At 39.0% G+C, this 20,021-nt stretch overlaps 1 protein-coding gene across 7 annotated transcripts in view; it reads left to right on the top strand.

Moving 5' to 3' along the window:
- PKP4 (plakophilin 4) overlaps window positions 1–20,021 on the top strand; it is a 312,885-nt gene that overhangs the window by 50,503 nt on the left and 242,361 nt on the right. The window contains exon 1 of one of the 7 annotated variants that reach the window (XM_049888794.1): window positions 13,133–14,312. The exons of the other annotated variants lie outside the window; for them this stretch is intronic. Within the exon in view, the coding sequence (XP_049744751.1) occupies window positions 14,294–14,312 (19 nt within the window). The 5' untranslated portion in view covers window positions 13,133–14,293. Of the gene's footprint in view, window positions 1–13,132; window positions 14,313–20,021 lie in introns of those variants that run through there. 7 annotated transcript variants of the gene reach the window in all.

Genomic DNA, 20,021 nt, shown 5'->3' on the forward strand with positions numbered 1-20,021 from the left:
TTGTCTCATTCTTTTTCCCAGAGGCATATGCTTTCAATTATTTTAGCTATGTTTTCTGGTACTTATCTCCTTATTCTAAATAACGTGGTATTATTATCTGTTGAATCATTAATTTTAGACATTATTTATGTACTTATTATGGTAGGGAAGAATTTCTGCTGTGTACTTCTTCTCTTCCCATTTTCCTAATACCGATACCTTAGGTTTTTTTTTTTATTGTCTCATTATTTATTATTGGCATTGTTTTGACTATGTAAATATTATTCACCAATGAACCAAACAGTCTTTGGTCTTTCTTTTTGTGTAAGTGTGTTTTCCCTGGTGGAAGTACTTGTCTCATTTTCCCATTTCCCTAATTTTATTTTGATCTATCTATGGCTGAATCTTCCCATGCCCTCCTTTATCCTCTTCGTATCATTTTCCATGTGGTCAACCTAATAAATAACCAGGGAGTTCCATTTTATTTTGACACACCTTGTTGGGGCCAGCCTCTGCTTCCTGTTCTAGGATTGCTCTTTGAGGTTTGCTTCACAATGTCATCGTGCCTCAGTAACCCTCATCAAGGGACTGTAGGGATCTCTGACTTGCCCGCGTGTTAGGACAGAGATCTCGTGATACAATGTTAGCAAATTTGGGAATCTGACAAGGTCAGGAAGTCTGTAGTCCCTATGGGTGTCAAGCAGTTTCTGCAGTGATGACAGAGAGTGTGGTTCACCTGCATCCTTCTGATTTTTGTGTGCATGCTCATTTGGCAACACACTTTTCTCCTGGATGTTTCCAGAGGACCACAGTAGCACGATTGGTCCATGAGCTGGATGGTGAGTCCTTTCTGCTAGTCCAGAAATTGCCTCCATACCTGTCTTTCCCTGAGCATAGACACCTTCGCACAGTCTTCTTTTATTCTCCTGTGTGATTATTGATTACACTGCGAACATTTCTTGGACTTTTGCGAAGAGTGGGATCCAGGGGTACAAAATTCATTTAAAATGAAGCAGACATTTTCAGACTTATTAGGAAGTGGACTCTTGCCATTAAAAAAGTTGGATCATTTTCCTTTGAAAATTTGGTAACTTTAAATGATTCACTGATGAAGAGGGAAAAGCTGTTTGCACTTAGCGTATTTCTCATTATATTACAACTCAAGGTACTCACCCATTATATGACTTGAGGAATTTTGCTCTGTTTTCAGTGCCCTGGGACAAGAGGGTATGTTCATTATGTGAATTTTGAAAATCATTTCACCTCAGCATTAGTTTCTTTTGTTTTAGTTGTGGAGGGGGAAGTGGGTTCTGTTTAAAACCAAAAAAGATTTCTTAGTTGTAAAGAATTGAACTTTATACAGTCTTACCTGAAGTTCAAAAAAAATTTTTTTTTTTTTTACCTGAAGTTCAGTTGAAATATCAACTGTGGCAAAATACACTGTGAACTAGAAAGTTATTTGCAATTGCATGAATATGTAACTTAAAAATGCATTAGTTATTGAAAGTAGATGAGCAAATTATGAACCTGGTAGGTCTGAAGTGATGATTAATAACATTAACGATGATTTGTTTTGGAATAAAATATTTCAACTAGGCAATCACAGATAGTAAAAACAGATTGAAATATGGTACTAGATTATTTTCGTTATTCAGTTTTTTACTTAGGAGATTTTACAAATATGAAATGTTCTAAACTAACTGCAAAGGCTTTATCGCGGTACTAAATATTTTCATTGTGGATAAAAATTATTTAATCTTTTAATTCGTAAATAAACAGTTAAGATTTTTAAGTAGAGATTTTAGTTTGGTTTTGCTGTTTGCATGCCCTATAAATCTGTACAGCTATTTTAACTGCTTTTATCTTGTTTCCTTATCAATGAAATGAGGAAAATTCTTACCTCTAGGGTTTTTTGCAAAAACTGAGTGAGATAAAATAAATGGCCATTATTTTATTTAAAAAAAAAAAAAAAAACCAAAGTTCTGTCTTTTTATTAATCCAAGAAAGCTGTTCAAAGCAATGAGATACCATTTTTCTCACAGATCATACTGGTAAAGATTGGAAAGAATGATAGAACTTGGTGTGGATGTGGGCTGGTGAGCTGGGCTCTCATTGCCTCTACTCTTCTGGAGAGTAATTTGGTGCTGGGGATCATCAGCCCACCACTGCTAATATACTGTAAGGAAATAATCACTCAAGTGAATAAAGACTGTTTTCAGTTGAGTTGTTTATGGTATTATAAGCTATAAATCTAAATATTGATTTAATACATCACAGATGGTCTTCTGTGTAGCCATTGGTGTTAGTGGTGCGTTAAAAAAAAAGAGGTGTTTATGTTGTTAACCTTTCCTTATGGTAAATCAATATCAGTTTAAACATATTTTTTTAAATGACTATAGTGTTATGCTAACTTGTACTATTCTGTATTGGGCTGTATTCGTATTTACGCATTTTTAAATAGCCTCCCTTCTTCCCTTGGCTCTTTGCCTAATTTATATATCTGAGTTCTCTCTTGCCTGCCTTTCCTACTTTTTATTACTCCTTTGTTTCTGCTTGTTCAGTGCTAGATATAAGTCACGTGGAGACAATGAATACTGATTGAAGAAGTTACTGTCTCTATAAAAACAGACAAACTTCCCATTCTTTTAAAATGTGACTTTAGAAAATGGTTTTGAAGTTATTCGGAAACTTACGGGGTAATGGTTAAGAACCTGAGTCAGGTAGGCCTGAGTCTGAATCCAGACATTATCACTTAACTAGCTGTGTGACCTTGGGCAAATGATTTAACTTCTCTGGCCTCTGTTTTCTCAACTGTGAAACAAGGATAGATGAAATGATGCAATGCCTGTAAAGTGCTCAGTGCTGTCCCTACTCATAGTAAGTATTCGGTAGATGGTTACTGATGTTACTATTACAGCATTAACTTTTCAAAGAGGAAAATGGAGGCCAGGCACCTTATTTCAAATACCATTTCAACTTTTAAAATGACAGTAAACATTTGCCTATTCAGTGCACAGTCAAAAACTCAGAAAATCAGATCAATAAAACAGAAGTGTGGGGCTGAATTCAGAGGTTCATCTGGTGTTTTGTAAGTATTAATAAATTTACATCCAGGGTGGGACAGAAAGAGAATGACAGAAGATAATGGGGGCGGGGGGTCAAGTCTTACCTCGGGGTAGCCCGAAAAATATGAATGATGAACAGATGGCTGCCTCGAGGCATGGTAGGGGTGTACATGGTGGGGGTGTACATGGTAGGGGTGTACAGCCCACTTCACCAGAGACACTGCAGCATAAAAAGGGACTCCGAACTGTGCAGCTTTTCTGCATTTAAACACGAATGCAAATTTAAAATTAGAAGTGGTAAGGTGTCTTGAAATAGACAAAAATCCTATCAATGTATAAAATGTGTTTTTACAGTCTTTACAAGATTCTCATCCTGGCCTATATGCTTTGGTACTTTGATTCAGAATTTTTGTTGTAAGGTACTCTGGAAGTGTTAACATTTTATCACGTTATTAATTTTACAGCACTTTCTAAAAAGACTAACTGCATTGTGAAATGTAATTTTGTTTCTTGAGCTTCATTTTTCTTTTCAACATTCCTTTAGTGATAATACAGGCAGTCCCCGGGTTACCAGTGTCTGACTTACGGACAACTCATATTTAAGAACAGACTGCCACAAAGCCTGTTACATTGAAAATTTAAGTTAAGTACATAAAATGATTCTTAATAACAAATACACGCACTGCTTTGTGATGCTCATGAAAGCATTGTGCAATTTGGAAGTGTTTAAGTGTTTTATGTGTATAGAAATGTAGAATATATTCCATATATTAAGACAAACGTTTGCCTAACTGAAGCTAAATAGTAACTGTATGTACCTATTCTAACTTACCTACAAATTCGACTTAAAGACAGCCTTAGGAACGGATCTCATTGGTAACCCAGGGATTGCACGTACTCATTGGGGATTTAGTTTACTAGCCTTATAGTCACTTGTCACCCCTCCCCACCCCAGTTGTTTTCTTTTAAATAGCAAGGTATCCTGTAGTGTTAAATCAAAAAAATGTAGAGCACACAGTCTTAGGCTCTTCTAGAATTTGCTCTTACATATACTCCTGCTCCTTTTGTTCAGGTAATGCTGTTGACCCTTTGCCAGGAGGGGGAGGGTTGTGAGTTATTTTTTTTTTCCCAGGGGTGGGAGATTTCTGGTGATCCAGTCATTGGCCTTGCTGACCAGCCATGGGTATCTGCAGCCCAGCCAGTGGTGGTAACATGACAGTCTGTGGCCAAGTAAGAGAGCTGAGCTCTCCAGCTCACCAGGGATGAGCCTGGGGGCTGGTACCTTGACGTAGTGCTCCTGGATCCAAAACAAGTGCAGAAGCATGTGCAGTAAGAGCAGTAAAACACCCAGCATGAAAGTAGCTGCCATAGGGGCACCTTCAGAGGTGCAAAATATCAGTTACTTTAGATTCCTACATGTTTGAGTAGTTTCCTATGGTGGTTAAAAGTGAGGGCTTGTGAAAAAGGGCCAAAATCAAAGAACTGTCCCTACAACTTGAACAAATAGAAAGAGAGCAACAGAAGAAACCCACAGGCACCAGAAGAAGACAAATAGTAAAAATTAGAGCTGAACTAAATGAAATAGAAAACAGAAAAACAATTGAAAGAATTAACAAGACCAAAAGCTGTTTTTTTTTAAAAAAAACTCAATAAAAATGATAAACCATTGGCCAAACTGACAAAAGAAAAACAGGAGAGGAAGCAAATAACCCGAATAAGAAATGAGATGGGCAATATTACAACAGACCCAACTGAAATTAAAAGAATCATCAGATTGCTATGAAAAACTGTACTCAAATTTGAAAACCTAGAAGAAATGGATGAATTCCTAGAAACACACTACCTACCTAAACTAACGCAATCAGAAGTAGAACAACTAAATAGACCCATAACAAAAGAAGAGATCGAAAAGGTAATCAAAAAACTCCCAACAAAAAAAAAAAAACCCTGGTCCGAACGGCTTCACTGCAGAGTTCTACCAAACTTTCAGAGAAGAGTTAACACCACTACTACTAAAGGTATTTCAGAGCATAGAAAAGGGTAGAATACTACCAAACGCATTCTATGAAGCCACCATATCCCTGATAACAAAACCAGGTAAAGACACCACAAGAAAATTATCCCTCATGAATGTAGATTCAAAAACCCTCAACAAAATTCTAGCCAATAGAGTTCAACAACATAACACAAAAATAATTCACCATGACCAAGTGGGATTCATACCAGGTATGCAGGGATGGTTCAACATTAGAAAAACAATTAATGTAATCCACCGCATAAATAAAACAAAAGACAAGAGTCACATGATTTTATCAATTGATGCAGAAAAGGAATTTGACAAAGTTCAACACTCATTCGTGATTAAAAACTCTCAGCAAAATAGGAATACAAGGAACTCAGCATAATAAAGGGCATTTATACAAAGCCAACAGCAAACATCACCCTAAATGGAGAGAGCCTGAGAACATTCCCATTGAGATTGGAACCCAGACAAGGATGCCCTTTATCACCACTCTTACTCAACATTGTGCTGGAAGTCCTAAACCAAAAAAAAAAAAAACCCCAAACCCAGTGCCATCGAGTCGATTCCAACTCATAGCGACCCTATAGGACAGAGTAGAACTGCCCTGTAGAGTTTCCAAGGAGCGCCGGGTGGATTTGAACTGCCGACCCTTGGGTTAGCAGCTGTACCACTTAACCACTACGCCACCAGGGTTTCCCTGGAAGTCCTAGCCAGAGCAATTAGGCTAGATAAAGAAATAAAGGGCATCCAGATTGGCAAGGAGAAGTCAAAGTATCTCTATTTGCAGATGACATGATCTTATGCACAGAAAACCCTAAGGAATCCTCCAGAAAACTACTGAAACTAATAGAGGAGTTCAGCAGAGTATCGGGATACAAGATAAACATTAAAAAATTAATTGGATTCCTCTACACCAACAAAAAGAACATCAAAGAGGAAATCACCAAATCAATGCCATCTACAGTAGCCCCCCAAAAGATAAAATACTTAGGAATAAATCTTACTAGAGATATAAAAGACTTATACAAAGAAAACTACAGTACAGTTCTGCAAGAAACCAAAAGAGACTTACATAAGTGGAAGAACATACCTTGCTCAGGGATAGAAAGACTTAACATCATAAAAATGTCTATTCTACCAAAAGCGATCTATACATTTAATGCAGTTCCGATCCAAATCCCAAGGACATTCTTTAATGAGATGGAGAAACAAATCACCAACTTCATATGGAAGGGGAAGAGGCCCTGGATAAATAAGGCATTACTGAAAAAGAAGAATAAAGTGGGCGGCCTTACTTTACCTGATTTTAGAACCTATTATACTGCCACAGTAGTGAAAACAGCCTGGTACTGGTACAACAACAGATACATGGACGAATGGAACAGAATTGAGAATCCAGACATAAATCCATCCAAATATGAGCAGTTGATATTTGACAGAGGCCCCAAAACAGTTGAATAGGGAAAAGACAGTCTTTTAAACAAACGGTGCTGGCATAACTGGATATCCATCTGCAAAAAAAATGAAACAAGACCCATAACTCACTCCATGCACAAAAACTAACTCAAAACGGATCAAAGACCTAAATATAAAATCTAAAACGATAAAGATCATGGAAGAAAAAATAGGGACAATGTTAGGAGCCCTAATACATGGCATAAACAGTATAGAAAACATTATAAAGAACGTAGAAGAAAAACTAGATAACTGGGAACTCCTAAAAATCAAACACTTTTGCTCATCCAAAGACTTCACCAAAAGAGTAAAAAGACTACCTACAGACTGGGAAAAAGTTTTTAGCTATGACATTTCTGATCAGCGCCTGATGTCTGAACTCTACATGATACTGCAAAAACTCAACTGCAAAAAGACAACCCAATTAAAAAATGGACAAAAGATATGAATAGACGCTTCACTAAAGAAGACATTCAGGTAGCTAACAGATATATGAGGAAATGTTCACGATCACTAGCCATTAGAGAAATGCAGATCAAAACTACAATGAGATTTCATCTCACTCCAACAAGGCTGGCATTAATCCAAAAAACACAAAATAATAAATGATGGAGAGGCTGTGGAGAGACTGGAACACTTCTACACTGCTGGTGGGAATGTCAAATGATACAACCACTTTGGAAATCGATTTGGCACTTCCTTAAAAAGTTAGAAATAGAATTACCATACGATCCAGCAATCCCCATCCTTGGAATATACCCTAGAGAAATAAGAGCCTTTACACGAACAGATACATGCACACCCATGTTTATTGCAGCACTGTTTACAATAGCAAAAAGACAGAAGCAACCAAGGTGCCCATCAACGGATGAATGGATGGATAAATTATGGTATATTCACACAGTGGAATAGTGCGCATCGATAAAGAACAGTGAGGAATCTGTGAAACATTTCATAACATGGAGGAACCTGGAAGGCATTATGCTGAGTGAAATTAGTCAGTTGCAAAAAGACAAATATTGTATAAGACCACTATTATACGAACTTGAAAAAACAGTTTTAACTGAGAAGAAAACATTCTTTTGTGGTTACGAGAGGGGGGAGGGAAGGAGGATGGGAGGGGGGTATTCACTAATTAGATAGTAGATAAGAACTACTTTAGGTGAAGGGAAAGACAACACACAATACAGGGGAGGTCAGCACAATTGGACTAAACCAAAAGCAAAGAAGTTTCCAGAATAAACTGAATGCTTTGAAGGCCAGCATAGTAGGGGCAGGGGTCTGGGGACCATGGTTTCAGGGGACATCTAAGTCAGTTGGCATAATAAAATCTATTAAGAAAACATTCTGCATCCCACTTTGAAGAGTGGTGTCTGGGGTCCTAAACGCTAGCAAGCAGCCATCTAAGATGCATCAATTGGTTTCAGCCCACCTGGATCAAAGGAGAATGAAGACCACCAAGGACACAAGGTGATTACGAGCCCAAGAGACAGAAAGGGCCACATGAACCAGAGACTACATCATCCTGAGACCAGAAGAACTAGATGGTGCCTGGCTACAACCGATGACTGTCCTGACGGGGAACACAACAGAGAACCCTTGAGGGAGCAGGAGACCAGACTTAATGGCCTGACTGAGACTGGAAGGACCCCGGTGGTCATGGCCCCCAGACCTTCTGTTAGTCCAGGACAGGAACCATTCCCAAAGCCAACTCTTCAGACATGGATTGGACTGGAGAATGTGGGTTGGAGAGGGATGCTGGTGAGGAGTGAGCTTCTTGGATCAGGTGGACACTTGAGACTATGTTGGCATCTCCTGCCTGGAGGGGAGATGAGAGGGTGGAGGGGGTTAGAAGCTGGCAAAAAGGACACGAAAAGAGAGAGTGGAGGGAGAAAGCAGGTTGTCTCATTGGGGGAGAGTAGTTGGGAGTGTGTAGCAAGGTGTATATGGATTTTTGTGTAAGAGACTGACTTGATTTGTAAACTTAAAGCACAATAAAAATTATTTAAAAAAAAAGTGAGGGCTTGTGAAGCTTAATTTTAAATGCATAAGACTAAACAACTGATTTGACATTTTTTGAATGAAAAAATTAGTCCTTTTTTACTGGCGTACTGTAGATGGGTTCATTGCCTGTGAATGTCTATCTACCATCCATGAGGGCAGTGTCCCAGTGAGACCCCTCAAACTGAACCCCAACCAGGTCAAGTAGCCTTACTGCTGAGCAACCTGACCCAATACCTTCTGGCAGTGAAATTCTGCCATTGACCCACCTTGATTTTCTAGCTTGTTTCTGAGAAGTTAGTTCCTTGTGACCCAGTTGTGCCTCCAGCTATAGAGAAACTGTAACAGCACTGAGTTTTGGCCAGATAGTATTTAATACATGTGTCCACATTTGAGTTAGAATAGCAGAAGTCAGTGTTCTGTTAATTCTAAAGGGTGATTGGGCTTGCGTCCAGTGGCCTGGGGGAAAACCTGTATTTGTGTGAGTGGCCAAGCAGAGCACCACTGACCCCTACAACAGTTAGAAACCTCAGTGGCCTGGCTTCGGGACAGTGTCCTAAATTGTGCCATTTTCTTAGTACTTACTCTTCATCAACTCAGTTAGAAATGAGGTCAGTTGTTCCTGAAAGAGATTATTACAAAACTGCTCTTGCCCATAGATTTTTCGGACTTCTTGAGTAAAATGAATAATGTAGGAGCATAGAGAATGTAGAGATAGGTAGTGTAGAGAGTGGGAGCCATGGATTAAACGGTCACCTCTCCAGACTTGAATCTGCAATTTTGTTTCTATTATCATGCACAATAGCATGTAGCAGAAAGTGAGATAGCAATCTCCCAGATATTCTAGAAAGTTCTAACTAGTGTCCTAATGCTAGAGAAAGTAGTCATTTAAGTCATCCTCAACAAAAAAAAAAAAAAAAATTTATTTTTTTCCCAACAGTGAGTCATTGACACTTTCATGGACAGTATATAAGGTAATTTAGTATATTTCACATTCAGAAATAATCAGGGCAGACTAATCTTGCGTGTTTGTTTCCTAATTACTCTATTTTTAGTAGTCCCATCATTTCTCTTTCTACTGCCAGAAGCTAGAACATCCGAACCGCAGTGCAGTGCGCACACCCATAGAACAGTGGTAAATGTGAGGCCCCAGTCAGCTCAGTTGCTTGTGTAGAGAAAGCAATCATCCTGATAACTGCTAGTAATGAGAACCTTGTTGATTATACCAGTCAAGGGCTATTATTAAGCATGCAAAAATTTTCGTGTTTGCCTTACAGGTATGTTTTTGTTCTTTGATAAATACGCATAATGGCAAAAAATAAAGATAACCCGTCGTCATTAAAACCTGAGTTCTAGAAAGAAAAGGCACAGAAGCCTTTATAGATATTTTGTTCTCTGAGCAACAGGAAAGCAATGCTTATTTAACTTAGCAGCAGTGCCGTGGAAAAATATAAGCCTGAAGATGGTAATGCCTCCAGTTTTTCACAGGAATACCTTCAAGTCAGTTTGTGGCTACTCCAACCACTGAGCCTATGACAGCATTGACGAGGTTGAGACAGCTCACCTGCATTCTTGACCCAGGGCCTCACCTGGACTGTAGAGCTGCTCTTGGAGGGTGGGCCTCTTTGAGGCTTGAAACTGGGTGAGCCAAAAGTAGCCTGTGGCTGATGAAGTTGTAGTTTTAGATTGGGTCCTTTCTGTTTTCTTGCTGACCTTTTCCACCAGAGTAAACTACCAGGTCTGCAAGTCCAGTATATCCAAACTGAACTGTTATAATTGCATCCTCAAAACTCATATTTTCCCTAGTTTCGTTTGTGGCACTAGGCATAAAACTTTAGATCATCTTTGTTTTCTCTGCTTCCCCTGTTCCTATGTCCAGTCAGTTATCAAGTCTTATTGAGCCACTTTCTCTACTATTTCTCAAACCTATCGTCTCAGCTCAGTTCCCACTACTCCTTTTCCTACTACATGAACCATTGGGACAAACTCTCAAAAAGGCCTCCTGCCTCCTCCTCTTCTCAGTCAACCTAACATGGTGGCTAAAAGGTCTCTATGAAACATGAGGGTGACGATGTCACACCTGCTGAAGTATTTCCAGTGGAGCCCTGATCTCATCATGCAAGGTCACACTTCTTAGCCTCATCTGTAAGACTAGCCACTTCTGGCTCTACTTTGTATTTCCCAGGTTTTCCATCTGTCCCTCTTCAGGCGCCCTATCATTAAGCCAAACTGAAACGATCCATCAGCTCTGTAGTATGTTGCTGCCATTCTTCCGGACCGTACTTTTCATTCTGCTTGAATTTGCTTCTTTCCATCCTTCAAGGCCCTGCAGAGTTTTTTCTTCCACTAAATCTTTACTGATACCCCACACACATGTGCGCACATCATTTCCCACTTTATTTGTACCTGATTTATGACAATTACTTTAAAACCCACCCTTTGCTATCAAGTTGATTCCGACTCAGCGACCTCTATAGGACAGAGTAGAACTGCCCCGTAGGGTTTCCAAGGAGTGGCTGGTGGATTCAAACTGCTGACCTTCTGGTTAGCACCCGAGCTCTTAACCACTGTGCCCCCAGGACTCCAACAGTAGCTTTAGATACCTTTTATCAGCCTGTTTATAACCGTGTATCGTTTATGCTTCTGAACTCAGATTCTTGGGGGGCAGGATTAGCTTCTGATTGATTGATCTGTTTTTCATGGCACTAGGAATGGTGACATGAACATAAATTAATAAATGGGTCCAGAGATGTTAATTTTTTTAAATAATTTTAATTGTGCTTTAAGTGAAAGTTTACAAATTAAGTCAGTCTCTCGCATATAAACTTGTGTACACCTTACTACATACTCCCATTTACTCTCCCCCAAATGAGTCAGCCCGCTCCCTCCTTCCAGTCTCTCATTTAGTGACCACTTCGCTGGTTTCTAACGCCCTCTAATTTCCCATATCTCCTCCAGACAGGAGATGCCAACATAGCCTCAAGTGTCCACCCAATGCAAGTAGCCCACTCCTCATCAGCATCTCTCTCCAGCCCAATGTCCAGTCCAATCCATGTCTGAAGAGTTGGCTTTGGGAATGGTTCCTGTCCTGGACCAACAGAAGGCTTGGGGACCATGACCACTGGGGTCCTTCTAGTCTCAGTCAGACCATTAAGTCTGGTCTTTTTATGAGAATTTGGGGTCTGCATCCCACTGCTCTCCTGCTCCCTCAGGGGTTCTCTGTTGTATTCCCTGTCAGGGCAGCCATCGGTTGTGGCCGGGCACCATCTAGTTCTTCTGGTCTCAGGATGTTGTAGTTTTTAGTTCCTGTAGCCCTTTCTGTCTCTTGGACTCATAATTACCTTGTGACCCTGGTGTTCTTCATTCTCCTTTGATCCAGGTGGTTTGAGACTCACTGGTGCATCTTAGATGGCCGGTTGCTAGTGTACGCCACACTTCAAAGTGGGATGTAGAATGTTTTGTTAATAGATTTTATTATGCCAATTGATTTAGATGTCGCCTGAAGCCATAGTCCCCAAACCTCTGCCCCTGCTTTGCTGATCTTCGAAGCATTCAGTTTATTCAGGAAACTTCTTTGCTTTTGGTTTGGTCCAGTTGTGCTGACCTCCGCTGTACTGAGTGTTGTCCTTCCCTTCACCTAAAGTAGTTCTTATCTACTATCTAATCAGTAAATAGCCCTCCCCCATCTTCCTTCACTCCCTTCTCTCGTAACCACAAAAGAATGTGTTCTTCTCAGTTTATACTATTTCTCAAGATCTTATAATAGTGGTCTTATACAATATTTGTCTTTTTGCAGCTGACTAATTTCACTCAGCATAATAATGCCTTCCAGGTTCCTCCACATTATGAAATGTTTCACAGATTCCTCACTGTTCTTTATCAATGCGCACTATTCCATTGTGTGAATATACCATAATTTATGCGTTCATCTGTTGATAGACACCTTGGTTGCTTCCATCTTTTTGCTATTGTAAACAGTGGTGCAGTAAATGTGGGTGTGCATATATGTATTCGTGTAAAGGCTCTTAATTTCTCTAGGATATATTCCGAGGAGTGGGATTGCTGGGTCGTATGGTGGTTCTATTTCTGGCTTTTTAAGGAAATGCCAAATCGATTTCCAAAGTGGTCGTACCATTTTACATTCCCACCAGCAGTGTATAAGTGTTCCAACAGAGATGTTAATTTTTAAGGTCCCCGCTTATCTGTGTTTTGTTCTCTAAAAAAGTGCCTTTGCTGTATGATAATGTTTATAGAACTGTGTAGGAAATAATGTGGAGAAAACCAGTCCTTGGCCAATTATAATAAAAGTTAACCTTGGCTGTGTTTTAATTCATATTCGTTCCAATTTTATGAAGATTTTTTAGAATAATTTTAATAATATAATATTCAGTAACATTACTTTCTATTTACAAGCAGGGAAAGTTAGTGTTGTTTAATAGAACTAGAATGCAGACATGTCTACCCTTTAATTTCTTGGAGAATAAATCTATAAAAATCATATGATAGAGTATGTTAATTGAAACAATTTGAATATATATACATACATATGGATGTGTGTGTGTATATATGTATATATATATATTTTTAAAGTAGGCCATGGGAGTTTGTGTGTTTTAAGTGTTGACTACCTTGAAAAATGATTCTTTTGTTAAATGGAAATGTTTCCTGTAAGATAGAACATTTCAGAGACTCCCATTTAACTTTAGAGGGAAAGAGATGCAGGTATATGGGAGAAGGTATGGACTGAGGAGAAGGTAGTCATAATGTGAGCTATTATGACAGTTGCGCCTTTAGGATCTATCTAATCCGTTAGTGAGCAGCTCTGTTCTGGGCAGAATGGGCTGCAGATGGTTATGACAAGACTGAAATCTTGATGTCTGCCCACTGTCCCTTCTTATACTGCTGCTTGAAGCTGCCTCTAACTCGTAGTCATTTTATAGAGATATTGCATTGTCTGAGACCTCAGAAACCAAGGAAAAAAATTTAGCATGGCTGCTAGACCTGGGCACAGATGGGTTTTAGACTGAACTTGGCAAGCACAACAAACGTCTTGGAAACTCCCCACAGAAGGGACCTGGTTCAGCAGCACTCTGCAAATACTGCTCTTCCTTTGGGCAGGCTTCACTGCTTTGCTGTACCAGGCTGCGTTGCTTCCTAGGCCGTGGCCTTGGGTGGGCTGTTTGACTTCTGAGATATGTTCTCAAACAGGCTACCTTACCAAAGATACTCTCTTGCTTAATAAAAACAAAACAACAACCGCCGGTCATTTATTGTTTCCTTGCAAATCTGCTTTTTTGCCTCCCTGGGTATCCACTGACTTGGCTCAAGAGGAACCATTTTATTTCTAATTGCCACATGCCAGGCTGCTTGATGTGCTTCTGTTTCCCAGCATTCCACAGATGCCACATTACTCAAAGCTGTCCTCTGGTGCACCCTCACAGTTTTCTGTCTCCCTGTCCTGCACAGCCTCCCTGCTGGAGGCTCTCTCGTAGCAGCTGCTTGCATCTCCTGCTGACATCCATCCACAGCACATGTCCAGCCAGCTGAACGAATTTGGAAGGAATGTGTGCTCCAGGACTTTGCCGACTCCTGCCTTAACATTTGATGTTAAGTGCTTGTGGGAGAGGCAGATTTAAACTCTTCCATCGGAGCAGAAGCAAGTTTTCAAAGCTCTGTGGAAGGTGCATGAATATTATTTCAGTCTCTAAAATCCGAGTCAGTTTTGATTCATTTTCATATTGCTTTCTCTTAATACAGGCACAGAATCACCATGCAGATGTCTGGATTAGGTAAGGTTTTTTAGTCTCGGGCAGGTTGTGACCTTGACATTCCACTTACTTTTCAGTCCTTAGTATGGTTAAAGCTTGTAATAAAAATTTGTAATAATTCAGGTGCATCCTGAATATGTACCTCAGGAGCATGGCTGTTGGCATCAGGCAGTTTCTTAACAATATTTATCAAGTGCATTTGATGATGCTTACAGTCTTATTGAGGTTTCCTGAGGACTGGAAGCACTAAGTAAAGTGGAGTAAGATGGAAGCCATTTATTTGACTTTGCTTTACTGCATCTGGAATGAAGTGTAGATCATTCACATGGACTAAAAGCCTGATAGTGAAACTTTGAAATTTTAGTGGGTACAACTGGACAGTCTTATCTTAGGAATGTTTTTTTTATAATCCAGGTTGGCTGATGATGTGAATTTGGCAGATACCTTGATGATGAAGGTACTGGATACGTTAGTGGCCTCCAGGTCCATTAAACCCAGATTTCTGCAGCTGAGGGTCCATTAGAACCATAGTCCTGGCCTCTTCTGAAATTGATGCCTTCCTATCCCTAATGAAGAAGGGCCCCCCAAAAGCTTTCAAAAAAAGTTAGAACCCTTATCCCTGGACTACTGCTCTGAGCTGGAAACCTTAGTTCGATGACCTGCAATTCCTGCCTCCGCTCCTTCCCTGATACCTCACATGTGTCGAAGTCCCATCAGGTCTGCAGTTGAAGTGTTTTCCTCTTCACCCCTCACCTTCCACATGGATCAGCACAAACACGTCTAGCTGAGCTGCTTGCCACCACCAGACTTCCCTACAGTCCTGCAGCCTGACCGTTGCTGTTAGGTGCTGTCCAGTAGATTTCAACTCATAGCAACCTCATGTGGCAGAGTAGAACTGCCCCGTAGAGGCTGTAATCTCTGTGGGAACAGATTGCCAGGTCTTTGCACCCATGGAGTGGCTCATGGGTTCGAACAGCCAGTGTTTTTCAGTTAGCAGCCTAATGCTTAACCATTGTGCCACCAGAGCTTCTTGCAGCCTAGTTAGTCTCCTGTAAAACATAAAACTTCTCCAAGTCACTGCTAGGCTTTAGGGAAATACCCACTGTTCTTGGGGCGGTTGGACACAAAAGTTGGTTCATAAAGTTGTGCTGCCTCACACATTGATAGGTGGTGATGGTGATGCAAAGTGTTTACATTTGGTACCGTCTCTGCAGTGTGCTGGAGATGGTTTTTATAAGAATCAAAGTAGACATTCGTAAAAGCAAAGAATAGTAAGCTCTCCCTGTTTTAAAATAAACTTTTGGCACAAATTCTCGGGACTTTCTTCTCTGTGGTCTTCTATTATGTATTTAAGAATGCTGTGTGAATTCTTGGTTAAGAAGTGTTACTTTAGGCCCTATTGTATATACCTCTCTTAGCTTTGCTGTCCACATCTGTTCTGCATAAATCCAGTTAGATACTCCCCTCTTAGGAATTCTCCAGCCTAATTAAATGTTTGAGCCGTAACACGCGAAGGAATTGGAAACACTCCTGGAAGTGACATTTGTCAGATGATATCCAAGTAGTTAACTGTATTTCCTATGCTTCTGATATTTAATAGATACATGTCAGCTCATTTAAGAGATACGTCTGAAAGATTTTCAGTGATACTTTACCTTTAATTTGTTTCATATTTAATTGGTAGCTGACTCTTTAACACTTCAGATTCTCTTGATTCTCCCTTTACCTCTAATTTCCTCCTTTTCCTGGGATTAAAAAATATTTTGATGATTTATAAACAAATACTTTAATGACTAACTAAGGGAACTTGCTACTAAAAGTAAAGCCCGTAAGTAATTTTATAAAGAATATTTTTGTAAAATGAAATTATGTTCTCAAGTATATAAATTCATAATTTACCGAATTATATTTTCTTAAAATGGAGATACATTTGTAATTTTTTAACTGTGCTTGACAAAATTAAGATCTATTTCTTGTTGAAGTTTTATGTTAAAATTTTGAATATTCCAAGTATTTTAAATACTGTTTTTCAATTGGTAATTTTAGGAGCAAGGCAAAGTTTATTCTATCCATTTATTTAGAAGTGTGTTTCATCCCAAAATCAATAACTTAAATATTTTTATATTAATTATTGATAGTCTGAAGTGCAAATTTACTCCTGTAGTCAAGAAAATATTGTTAACATTTTTTTACTGTAAATTATCTGTAAGTATAAGTCCAAACCATAGTTTCACCTCTGTGTGTATAATTATGCAAGCGTTCTGTTTTAATATACTCCCTCATGTTTTGTTACTTTAGAACAGTGGTTCTTAACCTTTTAGCGTATATCAGAATCATTGAAATGGCTTGTTTAAAACAAATTGCTGGGCTCCACTCCTAGGGCGTCTAATTCAGTTGGTCTGGGGTATTTCTGATACTGCGGGACTACGCATTGAGAACCACTGACTTGAGAATTCTGGTAATCTATTGTGATTTTCAAATGTAATGGATTTGAGATACAGTAAGTCCCTGGGTTAAAAACATCCAGCTTAGGGACAACTCGCACTTGCCCTTTAATGTTACGTAAATTTGCCCTCACTTTGAAACGGTTGAACCAACCCCTACTGGCAACAAATTCTACATCACAATCACCTTCACTTGCTGCACATGCAGCTTTTAAATAATTGAAAAAAAGCTTCCCTTTTCTTGCATTGAAAAAACCAAAACCAAACCTATTGCCAGTCACTTTCAACTCATAACTGAAGTGAGGTTAAATAACAACCATATGCACCTGTTCAGACTTACCTACAAACTCGACTTAAAGACACTGTTAGGAATGGGTCTTGTTCGTAATCTGAGGACTGAGTATAAGAAAACATAGGAAACGTAAGTAAGGTTTACCATAGATTTTATAGTTCCCAAAGTTACATGACAGGGAACTGCCAGAGGTTAAACCAGATTTTGAAGAGGACATGGAATGAGGGATATCATTGCTGACGTTGGATGGAGCTTCCCTAAAAACAGAATACCAGAAAGATGTTTACCTGAGTCTTAACTACGCAGAGTCATTTGGCTGTGTGAATCATAACAAGTTATGGGTAACATTGTGAAGAAGGGGCATTCCAGGACACTTAATTGTGCTCGTGAGGAACCTGTACATACACCAAGAGGCCGTTGTTCAAACAGAACAAGGGGATAGTGCATGGTTTAAAATCTGGAAAGGTGTGTGTCATAGTTGTATCCTTTCACCATACCTATTCAGTCTCTATGTTGAGCAAATAATCTGAGAAGCTAGACTCTGAAGAATGGAGCATCAAGACTGGAGAAGACTCATTAATAACCTGCATTATTCTGGTGACACAGTCTTGCTTGCTGAAAGTGAAGAGGCCTTGAAGCACTAACTGATGAAGATCAAAGGCCACAGCCTTCAGTATGGATTACGCCTCAACATAAAGAAAACAAAATCCTTACAACTGGACCAATGAGCAACATCATGATGAATGGAGAAAACACGGAAGTTGTCAAGGATTTCATTTTACTTAAATCCACAGTCAGTGCCCATGGAAGCAGCAGTCAAGAAATCAAACGATGTATTGCATTGGGCAAATCTGTTGCAAAAGACTTCTTTAAAGTGTTAAAAAGCAAAGATGTCACCTTGAGGACTAAGGTGCACCTACCCAAACCATGGTATTTTAATTGCCTCATATGCATATGAAAGGTAGACAGTGAATAAAGAAGACTGAAGAGGAATTGATGCATTTGAATTATGTTGTTGGCAAAGAATATTGAATATACCATTGACTGCCAGAAGAATGAACACATCTGTCTTGGGAGAAGTACAGCCAAAAGCTCCTTAGAAGCGAGGATGGTGAGACTTCATCTCACGTACTTTGGACATGTTAGGAGGAGGGGCCAGTCCCTGGAGAAAGACATTATGCTTGGTAAAGTAGAGGGTCAGCGAAAAAAGAGGAAAACCCTCAACGAGATGGATTGACACTGTGGCTACAACAATGGGCTCAAACATTACAGTGATTGCAAGGATGACCCAAGACTGGTCAGGGCTGATTGTGGTTGAGGAGATGAAGAAAGCCCAGTAGGAACAGTTCTAGCTTTTTTAATTTTTTATGTGTTGGTGTTACTCTTTAGGTTATTTAATAAAGAGGGTTAAGAAAACAAAGAATTTAGAAAACCACTCAACCAGAAGATCTTCAAGGTCCCTCTCGTTTCTAGAGTTCTGTGATGCTATCATTTCTGTTTGTTCTCAAGTGTATATGTTGATACTATATAATTTAGCCATAAAATATTTCGATATGTGGTTCTTCTGTGACCTCAGGGCTTTCTGACAGAAGTGCTTCTTGACTAATCTTGTATTTGGTACAAGGGCTTCCTTGTTTCTGCTGTGTTTAAATATTACTTGTTTTGTGATTATTTTTAAATCTGATCAAGAATTGACACAGTTATTTCTTCAAAATTTATACTTATATCTGTTTATTTTTAAACTTTTAGTAAAACTTTGTGAATTAGAATATTATAAAACTTGAAAGAGAATAGGAAAGAAATGTTAGAATGGAACTTTACCCATTTTCCTTCTGACTAGAATGTTTACCTGCATGTTGCCAAAAAGTTCCTGTAAAGGTAACTTGCCCTTGTATACTTTTAGGATGGACGGGCCAGCCAAATGCTGGTTAAAATATTTGATTTTTAAAAAGATTTTATTGTAATAAAATATATGTGACAAAAAAATAGTCATGTTAACTCTTTTTAAGGGTACAGTTCAGTGACATTAATTACAGTCAGCATCACCACTGTTTCCACAATTTTCATCACCCAAAACAGAAACTCAGTACCCCTTCAGCAATAACTCCCATTTTCTCCTTCCCTTGTGCCATACCCATTAATAAACTTTTGTCTCTATGCATTTGCCTATTCTGGGTATTTCATATAAGTGGGATCATAAAATATTTGTCCTTTTGTGTTTAGCTTACTTCACTTAATGTTTTCATTGTTCATCCATGTTGTAGCATCTATCAGAAATTAATTTCTCTTTATGGCTAAATACTATTCCATTGTATCTATATACCACATTTTGTTTATCCATTCCTCTGTTGACGAACACTTGGGTTGTTTCCACCGTTTAGCAATTGTAAATAATGCTTCAGTGAACATTGGTGTGCAAGTATCTGTTTGAAATCCTGCTTTCAAGTCTTTTTAGGTGTATACTTGGGAGTGGAATTGCTCGTAAGCCATTCTGTGTTTAACTTTATGAGGCACTGTCAAACTTTACTACCGTGGCTGTATCATTTTACATACCCACCAGCAATGCATGAGGGTTCGTTTCTTCACATCTTCACCAACACTTGTTATACTCCATTTTTTTGTTGGTAACCATCCTAATGGATATAAAGTGGTATTTCATGATGGTTTTGATTTGCATTTCACAAACGACTAATGATGTTGAACATCTTTTCATGTATTTATTGGAGATTTGTATATCTGCTTGGCGAAATGTCTGTTCAAGTCCCTTGTCCATTTTTTAATTGGGTTGTTTGTTGTTTTGTTGTTGTGTTAGTAGGAGTTCTTTATATATTCTCTGTAGTATACTCTTATCAGATGTATGGTTACCAAATATTTTCTCCCATTCTGTGGATTGTCTCGACTGTCTTAATGAAGTTCTTTGCACAAAAGTTTTTTATTTCGATGATGTCTAGTTTATCTATTTTGTCTTTTGTTGCTAAGTTTTTGGTGTCGTAT

Source organism: Elephas maximus, chromosome 6, assembly GCF_024166365.1.
Source record: "Elephas maximus indicus isolate mEleMax1 chromosome 6, mEleMax1 primary haplotype, whole genome shotgun sequence".
Taxonomy (NCBI): domain Eukaryota; kingdom Metazoa; phylum Chordata; class Mammalia; order Proboscidea; family Elephantidae; genus Elephas; species Elephas maximus.